This window comes from Rhinoderma darwinii, chromosome 13, assembly GCF_050947455.1.
Source record: "Rhinoderma darwinii isolate aRhiDar2 chromosome 13, aRhiDar2.hap1, whole genome shotgun sequence".
Taxonomy (NCBI): Eukaryota; Metazoa; Chordata; class Amphibia; order Anura; family Rhinodermatidae; genus Rhinoderma; species Rhinoderma darwinii.
In genome coordinates, this window is record NC_134699.1 from 14475151 (window position 1) to 14487968 (window position 12818).

Consider the following 12818-nt stretch of genomic DNA (forward strand, 5'->3'; position numbering starts at 1 on the left):
CATAAAAATACACCAGTGTTATCAATTATATATGGTAGGTGGGGGCCCTGTTATAGATTTTGCATTAGGGCCCAGAAGCTTTAAATTACGCCTCTGCTTCTGAGTAATTACAAAGCTGTTCAGCCCCCAAAACAAAGTACCCCCTGTTATCCGCTTGTTTTCCAGGAACCTCAAATCTTTAAAAAAGTTTGTCCAAAGCAGGTAACCCCTTTAAACAACTACTCCACCTACAAACTTCATGCTGTTTACGGAGAGTTTCATTCAGCCTCTGTCTATTACATAATTCTGTCCACAGCATCTACATAATAGTGCCAAACAAAGCTCAAATTCCACTATATATAGTGCTCAACTATTACAAAAATGTAAGCACTATATGTCAGTGTCTTGCAGGGGAAGGGAATTAACCTCTGCTCTTGGCACATTAATGGCAAAGAGAGGGTCACTTTTTTTTACTGCCTTTTCTGCCTTTACCCATGGTAAAACACTTTATGTTTTCTGGTTCACACAGTGCACATGAAGTGTATATTCCAGTGGAGGGTATTTTCATACATCATTTATTCACAATGCTCTGTAATGAATGATCTGCAATCAAATTAAGCACATGTAACAGTTTAATGGTCAGTAGAAATCTCAGTGACCGCTGGATTTTGCAGGCAACTCTGCCTTTGAGCACCTCAAAAAGTCCCTAAAAGATACGTTGAGAGAGTCTTGTTTAAACTTGTCACATTAAAACTTGTGCTACAGAATCCTGATATCTAGTAACTTTCCATTGTAGTCTTTCCATTGTAAACTCAGGTATTTTTATTTTCTAGACTTCAGTTTCTTACAATGTAAAAAAAAACTACTTCCTGTCAGCCATGTTTGCTCCTATGGGGCTCATATAATTGTCCACTGATCAAGCACAAAACCCTTAAAGCGACTCTCCGGTCCAGGGACAACATTTTAAATATGATGGTGTATATGGAGTAATATTGCCTGGTGCTCTTCATTTGTGCCCCTCTACCATCGATCTGCCGATTTACGGTCCCCTCTGTGCTACTCTAAAGTGGCTGCAGCGCTTCTTAGACTATAAGTCTGAGACACTCCCACGTGAGCGGTTCTGTCCAATTAGAGTACAGAGGGGTTGTCCTAGACTCCGTCTGAGAAGCGCTGCAGCCATCTTGAGGAAACACAGAGGGGACCCTTAAAACAACAGATCCACGACAGAGGGTCACAACTGGAGGGCACCAGGTAATATTACTCTATATACACCATCACATTTATCATTTTGTCCTGAGACCGGAGGGTCGCTTTAAGTCTTTGTGTAATCACACTTACCTCTCCCTCATTCTGTCAGCTCTCTTGACGGCCAATATCAGGGAAGCCATAAGCAGTTAAATAATACAGTTGAGCATTGGGAGCCCACAAAATAGTTACATTGAATTATAGGTATTGATGGCTCTCCAGTGGACAACTTGCCAGGTAGGCTTCTGGCCAATGTAGTTAGACGACATAATCGAGGGAGGAAGTAGCAGCATGCGTGGTGGTACAGATGAGAGGAAACATGCCCCTATACCTGTCATATTTCTTAATGGTAATAGTTCCTTTCTTCATTTGACAGAACTGTAAAGCAACTGCAGCTGATTCCCAGATATAATATTGCTCATGGTTGAACAAGGTGAGGAACGTGGTTTTATATTATTTCATCATCTACTCTGCTGCCTAATAAAATACTAATTCACTGTATGAATTTGTCAGCTTTAGAGTCAATGATCTTAAACACTGCTGGAAATCTTAATACCATTGGCCTAATGCCCAACACTTGTAGGACATAACCACAGAGTCAAATTTATTAATTCATTGATGTAACCGACATGATTCACTTCACAGTTGGTTCCTATTTCATATATTTCTTATTTATTTAAAAACATTGATATAATTTAGGCCAAACTGTGCTCATGTTTATTTTTTTGAAATACTGATGTGTCTAAATAGTCAAAATTAAAAAGCATTCCCATAGCCCCGCTCTGATACTGCACTATTAATAAATTAGTAGAAAAATACTGAGAAATTCATAACTCCTTCTAGCGATCGGTGGAAGTCCCAGCAATCGGACTCACACCAAGTGAATTCGATTAATTACATGACAGCCATTCAAATGAATTACCATTCATGTAAATCGTGGCTGAGCCAAGTCCACCAGAACAAGAACCACTGACAGAATTAAAAATAGGGGGTCCTGAGTAGGGGACCCCCTCTATGATGTCATTATGCCCTAATAGGGCACATGGACAAGGGTTATTCTTACGGATATTAAAGAATATGTGATTTCATATACATAAATGCTAACACATAGGACATTTTCTATATTTTGCCATTCTTTATAATCTATCATTTCTGTCTTATTACAATTTCTTCCCAATCATCCTTCATTTTTTTTTTCTCTATTTTTCTCTGCTAGATTTTCATAACTGAAATGTCTTACCAGTCGTATTGTACTGTACGCCTTGGAAATATTCCGGGCAGGGTCTGGCCAACAATAGTCCAGCTGGTGTGCGTGGCCAGCATGTTCCAATCATATCAATGGACATATTGCAGGCTAGACCTGTAAAGAAACAATGGAAGTAACTATTAAATGTCAATACAAAATGAGTCCATTTCACAGTCTGAAAATTATTTGTAGAAAGTGCGCAAGTGAACAATGTCAACAGAAAGGCGTTTAGCATGCAATGGTTGTGGTAATGACCAGATGTAATTTTATTGATAGAAAGCCTAAAGTGGATCCAGTACAAAAAAGTTTAAAAAAAATGTGCAATTTCTACATGAGGTAAAGTATTACAGTAATGTCTTCATGCATCAGTGTTACAGTAATGGCACCAATAGACAGATATATATTTTTTGCCAGATTTGTATAATCTGCCAATAATCCATGGATGTAACTAGCCACAGAAACTGGTACAGGATCTACAATCTAAAGAAGGCCTCTCTGGCTCAGGAATTTTTGGGGGGCTAAGGGCAAGGGGAGTCATTATGTTAGCTATATAGCATTACTAAGTGGGTTTACTTTTGTGCAGTAGATTTGCTATATAACAATATTATGGATCCCTTTGTTGCTGCTCAAGTAAACAAAAGTTATTTTGTTGCATTCCTGCAGTTCAGTTTCTAGTGTAGGGGTCATTCCTGGCTTTCTGGTGGTACCCAATAAACTATAGACCGCCTTGTATCCAGGTGATTACAATCCAGAACACTCACTGCCTCTGGAAACAATAGCAGCATATGAAATGTTCCACATGGGCTCCATGGATTAGGTCTCCATGGCTGATCAGCTCACCATAAGCTTGAGATCTCTATGAATAATGGCAAATAGCTGGAGCGCTGTGGAAACGTTCACTGACGTGGTGAGTCTTGCTTTACCACCTGGAAGTTTGACGGAGGATTGTGGCTTTGTCACATGCCAGGAGAATTCTTACTGCCCAAACATGTAAAGTCAACTGTAAAGATTGGCAGATTAGCAGTATTGGTCTAGTACAGTTTTTCATTGTTTGGACTATGTTCTAAAATTTAGTGGAAGGCGTTCCCAGAACGGCGGCAGCTCGTGTAGGGGCACATACAGACTAGGAATGGCAGAGAGTGGGTGCAAACTCCATGTATTTTTTTTAAATAAAGATGCTCAAAATGCTCATAGATGTAAACTTTAGCTGTCCACATATTTTTGTCTACGTAGTCATACAGAGGTTTTTTCTAGATTTTTTTTTTGTTCATTTTTTTTTATCATTTCTAGATCTTTTGGGTTTTTAAATCATTTACTATAAATATATGACACTTCCAGACATCGAATACCAACACTTGCATCTAGTATGTTTTGAATGTGTTTTCAATGGGTGTGAAAGCAATGATATGAGGTGCAATAAAAGAACTGCCATTTCCTATGACTGCACTTTTTTTTACCTCTCATTATATAATTAGCTCATGTTCACAATTCTTAGCAGATAAATCAGGGTTTCATTGTCAAATGTGTTAGACGCTCATAAACAACATGAACACACACCGGCACCCTGAGCGGCAGCTTTGTTATCTATTACCTAAATCTAGCTTAGATCCTTCTAACTGTGTTAATGTAAAAAACATAACCACTCTCTAGAGCCCAGACATGAATTATCACGATTCCCTGGTTGAACGTTTTATGACTCACCTGTGAGGTTTAAACTATTCTGAAGATTTTCACACTGGTCCTGCATAGAGGTTAGGGCAAGACTGATCCCTGTTGTGATGACCTTTAAAAGAAGACAGAGCAGATATACTATATTAATATCTAACAGCTCAATATTGTAACCATACATACAGGACATAACATTCAGTTCATGAAATCCTCATAGTGTAAAACTAGCAAACCAAGATCGGATTGTCCAATCTATAGTAATGAGAGAACTAAGATTGCCCTTGTGCCTAAATTACGATGGCTTTGGATACATAAATGTGTGTGACACAAACAAAAGTTGCACTTCCTTTCCCCAATTGTCAACCAAGGACACTTTTACGTGACTGCATTTTGCATCAGTATTTGTAAGCCATAACCAGGAGTGGATCCTACACAAAGAAAAAGTATAATGGAAAGATTTGAACATCTGGCACCCTGATTTGGACCGACCCCTGGTTTTGGCTTACAGATACAGATGCAAAATACTGACCAAAATGCTGCAGTGTGAAAGTGGCCGTAAAGGGGTTGTCCGGGCATGGCCAACTGGTGACGTATCCACAGGATAGGTCATCAGTATATTGATCCGTTGGGGTCCGACAATCGAACCCCGCACCAATCAGCTGTGCCTCCGAGCACCGGATACTATGCAGTGTTCAGAGTCGGAAGCAGATGGCTCTGTACACTGCATAGCGGCCATGCTGCAGACCTGCAACTCTGCTCTTATTCACTTGAATACTTCAGTACTGCAGCTCGATATTCTGTGACCGGAGCCATCTGCTTCTGGCATGGACATCCAGTGCCCTGAGGCAGCCGGATTAGCTGACCTGGGCGGGGTCCGGGTTTCGGACTCCCACCGTTAATATACTGATGATAGGTTATCCATAGATAACAGTTTCAGGTTAGATGTTGCCCCTTTAAAGGAAATATTTTTTTTTAATAACCGATCATCTTGAATTACATAGCTAACCAGAAGCTGTGCTTATGAGGTCCAAAAGACAAATAGCCGTCTCTAGTTCTCCAGCTAATAACAGAGTCCATCTGCAGTGAGATATTGCCTGACATCGCACAGTATTCTTACTTAGAGATGAAAACTGTTTGCATATTTTTTTCCACAGTGCCCATGTAGATGGTGCCCATATGGTGCCACAGTGCCCATGCCACAGTGCACATGAGCGTCGGCAACACTCTGGCCGGGGATTCTGCTTCAGGAAGAGCACCTGATGTCACTATTCATGTATGGATAGTGACGCCAGGAGCTTCTCCAGGAGCAGAATCCCCGGCCAGAATATCGGCAACACTCTGGCCGCGGATTCCGCTTCTGGAGGAGCCACTGACTATGACTGATGTCGAGCGCATTCCCAAGACAGGAGTCCCCGGCCAGAGAGCTTGCGCAGTTCTGGCACGGGACTCTATAGTTGAATGCTGGAGCAGAGACCTGACGGCTCCTTGCTTCAGCATTGGGTTCAACTGTATTAGCATCCTCAAGATGCAGATACAGTTGGAACCGGGACATACCACTGGCCACCCAGAACAGCAGGACACCGCCTGGAATCCGGGAATGTCCCGCTGAATCTGGGATAGTTGGGAGATATGCATTACCTTGTTTAACTGGATCTTTACATAGCATAATGTTCCCTTTCATATTATTTATTCTGAGTAATGATGATACAGTGCAATCTGTTCCAGGCTTTCATGACAGCAAGCAGTCAGGAGACTGGTGTCTTAGGATTCAGATGATCAGTGCATTACATGGATGTGACACGCATCTCCATGCTTCCATTAAGCTTCATTTGTTGCTCTAATTGGGCCCAGACAGGGACAGCAGAAAGTCTGCAGCCTGCTAATCATTTAAATCAGAGGAGGAAATGCATGGACAGCCACCTCCAAACTACGTATTCAATACTGGCAAAATCCGAACACCACATGAAGCGTGCCAGCCTGCCAATATGCCATTAAGCAAAAGATACATGCACTCGCCGAGCTAACACATGACTATTGTTTCATCATTCTCAATGGTCAATTACACAATTTTAGTAAATTGGAAATAAACATAGGTTATTGTGAACTTGGGAAAATCAGACGCCAATCTGCCAAATTTGCGACATCAGATCTATAGAGCACTAATGAATCAGTTGTCACACTGCCAGGTTTCAGACAATAGCAAGGACATAGATATGAAATGCTAGACCAGAGGTAGGCAACCTCTTTTGTATGGCATGCCGATAAAAAAATAAAATAAATGATGAAGTACTCAGTGTGCCATCCAAACATGAACATCTATGAACCCATGAATGGCTACTAAACACCAGCTGGAGAAGGGGGGGTGGACATAGGAGAGACCACAGCTACTGAACACCTGCTAGGTGGAACTGCACACAGGAAAGACCGTGGCTACTGAATACGATCTTGGGGGTGCTGCACAAAGAACAGAGAGAGCGACTACTGAACACTAGCTTGAGGGGGTGCACATAGGAGAGACTGCAGCTACGGAACACTAGATTTGGGTGGTGCACATAGGAAAGACCGTGACTGCTGAACACAAGCTTGGGGGTTGTGCTCATAGGAGAGACCACATCTACTGAAGACCAGCTTGAGGTGCACATAGGAGAAAGAGCTGCTAACTTTTGCTAATGTTTTCTTTTATAGAGCGGTAACTGAACTCCGTCTTTGCAGCGCTGATCATCAGGAGAGAGCAGCGCTTCATTTTGCGCTTGGCGATGCTGAACGCCAGGAGAAAGAGCAGTGCTGCATCGTGTGCTTGCCAAGTATTCAGCAGCAACAAACACAATGAAGCCCAGCTCTCTCTCATGGTGATCAGCACCGCCAAACACAAAATGAAGTGCCACACTCGCTCCCTCTGTTCTGCGCCGCCAAGCACACGTCGCTGGACACCGAGAGAGGGAAGTGTGCCTGCAAACCATGCCCCATATGCAGGCTATGGCACCGGTGCCACAGGGCGCTGACCTCTCAGCTAGATATATAGTGGGACTGATGACGTTCAAAAAGAAGTTTAGCAAGTCCAAGTTATTCCATAAAAAAAACATATTAGGAAGGGTTCATTAGTGAATATTTTACTTGCACAAATGAAAAGGCGTGATGTAGAGGTAAGGTTTGACATAGTTCACACTTGTGTTTGTTTTTTTGACGGAATCCATGACTGCCTCGGATTAAAGTCAATGGGGTCCATCAGAGTCCATTTGAATCTCTGATGAAATGTATATGTTATACCGGTCGTGGCTCCATTATAAACGGAAACTATGGCGGTAGTGTGAACAAAAGCCTTTATGTGCTTTTTGAACAATGTATACTCGAAAGGTCATCTATGTAAAATAAAATGCTTGTGTCTCAAGTTTCAATCTAATAAGAAATAACAGAGTATTTTGTATGTCTATTTCAAGGGTGTATAGAGGCAGCCCATGCGAGAAGAGGGGCCTTTCCAGATTGGTGTTGTTCCAAGGTGCCACAAGTAAACATGTAAGTGGAATATGTCATGAAAATAGGATATGGGCACCGGGGCCTCTTGTTGTGTCTGGTTAGGACTGTAATGGTAGAAGAAAGAGAGAGCAGCAGCACATCACAGTCCCAATATTCATGGAGGGTAATTCTACCAATGCTTCATGCATCCGATGCACGCAGTATGAGAGTCGAAGCCTATCAACTCCAAACAGACATCAAGAAAAGGAAAAATGCAACACACTTGTATTTAAGGTATCAAAAAAAGGCACAGGACATTTTTTTCACCATCACAGTGACATTTCGACCCTAGTGTGGGTCTTTTTCAAGCCATACTTAAATACACGTGTGCTGCAGTTTTCCTTTTCTAGGACTGTAATGGTGTCAAGCAGCTGCTTAAAGGCCCCTAAGTTTTATCTTTCCTATGGCGCCCCCTTCCTCTATTAATACCAAAGTTACCAAGTGTGTTGTGACTTCACCTTAACCTTAAAACAGATGAAAATCCGTCCCATTTAAATTTTTGTTGTGTTTATTAACCCTTGAATGTTTAATGTACATAGACTATAACTCGGTAGTGTTGACAAGTGTTTGCTAAACATATTGGTCTAAATGGTGGTAACGTAGCTGCAATGAATGAAACACATGCTAGAAAAATGCCAGTATAGTGGCCTTTGTAGAAAAATTTGTGTTCAATTTTCCATTGCGTGCCCCTTCCTGTGCATATGGTGACCACAAATCCAATATGCATACTGGTCCTGTATCTCAAGGATAAGGATGTAGGATGAAATAACACTACATCTCAGCATGTTCCTGTCTAATACAATTTGTATAGACTGCCTGCCGCCTGTCATTCACACCGCGTGATCTCAGCCACAAGACTGCGATGCATGGTATATATGTCTATATATAATATAATATGTCTCATGATATATCCTACTTATAATAATGTTGACTATTACTGTCCATTATACAGAGGGTACAGATACATATATTCTGAGGGTCATTGTTATTTTATTATATCATAATGGCTCTGGGCATAGATTTACAATCGGGTTCTGTAACTATATAGTAAGTGCCCAGTATTTAAAAGCCACTGGAAATTGCATTTGACAGTAGATAAAAAAAGTAGGGTAATCTTAAAAAAAACTAGAGCTGTTATTATTATGTCACTATCAAGGACACCAACAGACTCATCAGCCAAATCTCTGAAGAGGAGGTTGAGATGATTATTTTTTTTTATTGGAGACAAAGAACGCCCACCTTTGTTTGCTGGCAGCCCACATGCGTTACATTATAATGATGCAGCTGTCTCTGACAGCAATACCAAGTAGAGTAAATGCAACAAATCTGATTATAAAATCTACTTTTTCTTGCTCCCGCAGCCAATGTGTGAGGATCCTTCATTGCTGCTAGAGATAATCACAATTAAAATGTCAATATTTGCTATTTTTAATGCATAGGAATTCTTGTTATTTTATGTCAAGGAAGGGAAGGCAGCAATTTCTGTTGCTATACAGGCAGCAGAATGGTTAGGCACACCTCCAGCGATACAATCCATCTGACAACACAGTGCCAGGATGAATGATGGACCTCTGCAAGCCTCTTTAACTTGCAAACACAGGGAATAGTAATGAATACATTTCTCTTCTAGCAGTCTGAGTGATAGCGCTGTCATCTGCGCAATACAGATAGAAAGGTTGAGCGCAGAGCATGTTGCGGTGCTGGAAAGGGGAGAGACAGGGTGACAGAATGTAAAAAAATAGAAGCGGTGTGATAAGAAAGAAAAAGTGAGGGGTTCAGAGGGGGTGATACACAGGCAGGAGTCGGGGAGATAACGTCAGGCAAAGACAACAGATTGGTAGAAGTGAGAAGATACAAATGATTACGTCTGGCATGGGAGAGGTGGAGGCAGAGTATGACGAATTAATGCAGAATATATCATGGGAGTGGATATTGTAGACATATGGTATCATTTTATATACAGTATAACATTATAGAAATACATCTAACAGAAAATCTTGTTAATGTTTATAATGCAGAAAACTGCTTTGGCTTTTGATTTTCTGTTACTTTCTTAACTAGAACCATTAAATTAAAGCAAAGGCGTAGCTGGGGGGGTTGACATGTCCGTTCCCTAAATACTAGTTGTCATGGGGGTGCTAAAAAGCCATTCTGCCTTGGCTAGAGTCATAGCTCGGCTTACTTTAACCAGGGCAAAGATTACATTTGCTGCTATTACCCATTATCTAAGCAATCTGGCCAAGAACTGTCCCAATCAATTGAAGTTTTGTCTCTGTAGGATCCTCAGATGTAAATCATATGGCTGCCAATATCGCCTAAGAGACGCATTGTCTAAGCCCCTTAGCTAAAGCAGGTCACAGATATAAGATAACTTTTCAGTTGACCGATATCCGTCCCATTTACCCAGTACCATGCACTTTCATCTTGGCAGAACTTGTACCGTATTTCAAGAGATGGGGAGATAAGTGACTGCCAGACACCTCTGGAAACTCTTCTCTCCAAGAGTACAGCAGGATCAGACAGAGAATTTTTTTTATTGCGCCCATTATGCTCAAATTTAAGTTTGTTGAACACGGTGATATATTTATCGAAAATGCTTCTATCGAGATCACTCCCCAGCTGACCACACATCAAATTCCACCCACACAAGAGGGTGATGTTATATTGTAAACAGATCTGAAGAAGATGGACAGTAATCACGTCTTCGCAGCGCATTGGGCATGTCAAAGTGACAGGGAACACAAGTGTATATGTTACATAGGAACAATCCACTCACAACCTACAACATCATTTATTCATATATTTTTTTTCATAATGTCAGTTTTCTCCCTATTTTTAGCACCATTCATTTCCAGCTCTGCTTGAGGACACGCTCTGATGGGCTCCATATTAAATATTACCAGGAACACGCTTTTCCCCTCTCTTTATGTGTAATAAATATAGAAAGGACCAAAAGCAATTATATTTTGGGCAATACAGAATAATTCAGCCGCCCCTAGCAAGCAAAAAGGACTAGGAATTAAATATTATTCAAAATGTATTTGAAATAATCTTTCCTTCTTAAATTTACCATTATTAAGTCTAACATCATGAAATGAACAGTTTCAAGTGGTTGTCTGCTCAATTTTAAATACTATTAGAGATTTCTGTCTTAATGCAGCGGGGTCCCTCGTTCAAGACCCTCTTGAATTAGCTAAAGCAGATAGCCACTATAAAGACGATCTCACTCTGGAGGACTTGGCAAGTCCGTACATTACACGCACAGTCCATTGATTTGAATGGAGATGGTGTAATTCTTCATTTACACTGCGGTGGCACTGCAGGGAAATTAAACACTTATTATCCAAGCTTCCCTACAGATTACAGCTGATCATGCATTCCCTTAATGGTGATGCCGTGGGGCCAGCAGAGTCGGATGTGAACCAACTTTGTCACCAAGGGATTTGACGTGGGGCTAAACCAGGGACCAGAGTCTAAGGGTACCACTGGTATTCACCCTTAAACCCCTATACAAGAATCTGGACTTTTCTGCAGGGGAACCCCAGGTCACAACCCCCAGAGTAGTCTGCTTTGGTGTTGGCCAACGTAACAGGCGTAGTGCTAGTAAGCGTGGTGTGGTTATGCAAAAGGTCAGGGCACTAATGGGTACGTAATGGGTTATGTAGCAAATGGTCAGGACAGGTGGCAGACAGGGATGGTCAAAGGTACAGCCTGAGGTCAAAAGACGGAAATCCAATAAACGAGATAGCTCGGACTCTAGGAACACTGGGATCTATAGAAGGACCAAATTTCTCTGGCAATTATTCCAGGGGAGAGAAGTCCTTTCATGCTGAGGGAAAGCTGGCGCGCTGGCCCTTTAAGGCAGGAAGAGTCAACGTGCACGCGCTCTAGGAATCCCAGATGCCAAGTCAGAAGCGGCAACAGCATGTGAGACTGCCCGCAACAGAGGCTGGAGCAGAGGAGCGGCACCGACCAGGATCCAGTAGACACCAGGACCCGGTAAGTATACGGCGGCAGGGAGCAGCGGCTGTAACAGGTGATCGCTTCTAGTTTATCAATTAAATTTCAATTGAACCTCTCCAAAAGAAAATCTTTAAGAAGATAACCCTTTATTTAAACCAGATTTTTCTGTGAAAGATTTTCAATTCTCTTATATCCCATGTATATTGGCCATCTTCTCTAAAAAGGCCATTCCTCTAAAATATAATTTTTCACTGCAATTTTGTGTGGTCATCCCAAAGAAGTTTCCCCGTATATTTTCTCCTACAAGATCAGATTCAACAGAAGGTCTGAAGAGAATTCTATACGATATGGAAAATTCCGTCACATCAGACCCAAATATCGCTGAACGTCTGTAGAAGAAATATCGACTATTATATATGAAAATCTGCCTGGGAATCAACATGGACATGCAAATTACAGTACAAGTATTATTAACTGCTTATATTGATAATGTAGCATTATTTATTAGACTGAGATAGACCAGCTAGCAGGTAGGTATAACATTTAGGCTATGTTCACACACAAACTCAAAAACGTCTGAAAATACAGAGCTGTTTTCAAGGGAAAACAGCTCCTGATTTTCAGACGTTTTTCAAGCCACTCGCATTTTATGAAGTCTATGAAAACCGGCTCCAAAAATGTCCCAAGAAGTGACCTGCACATCTTTTTCGCAGGCATTTTTTTACGCGGCCGTTTTTCAAAACGGCCGCATAAAAAAACGGCCCGTCGGAACAGAACGCAGTTTTTCCAATTGAAATCAATCGGCAGATGTTTGGAGGTGTTCTTGCTTCCGATTTTTTTTGGCGGTTTTTCGGCCGTTTGCGGCCCGAAAAACGGCCGAAAATAGCCCGTGTGAACATACCCTTAGATTGCAATTAGGCCTCCGAAAAAAGTCATTCAGAGCTCACAGGAGCTAAAAGAGTGCTGCGCTTTCCTAGCACCACTGCTACCGCTTTATATCGCAGCGTTCACACCCCAATTGATTGGACATTGATGCCATATCCTATCATTGTCTTAAAGGCTATGGACATCTTTGAAATAGTTTAGTTTTTTTTAAAAAAGGAAAAAATGTCTATTAGTGTGTTTGGTGCAAGTTTTTAAAATACTTTTTATTAAAAATAATTTTTACTTTTTGATATGCAGCTGCTTTTCAGTGAACCTGTCA

The 12818-nt window shown here is 41.3% G+C and overlaps 1 protein-coding gene across 1 annotated transcript in view; it reads right to left on the reverse strand.

The window, feature by feature from the left end:
- The window catches only part of CRHR1 (corticotropin releasing hormone receptor 1), a 94934-nt gene that overhangs the window by 30537 nt on the left and 51579 nt on the right, over positions 1–12818 (reverse strand). The window contains exons 3-4 of the mRNA XM_075846996.1: positions 4172–4253; positions 2465–2584 (exon numbers count right to left, since the gene is read on the reverse strand). Coding sequence (XP_075703111.1) covers positions 2465–2584; positions 4172–4253 — 202 coding nt within the window. The remainder of the gene's footprint in view (positions 1–2464; positions 2585–4171; positions 4254–12818) is intronic.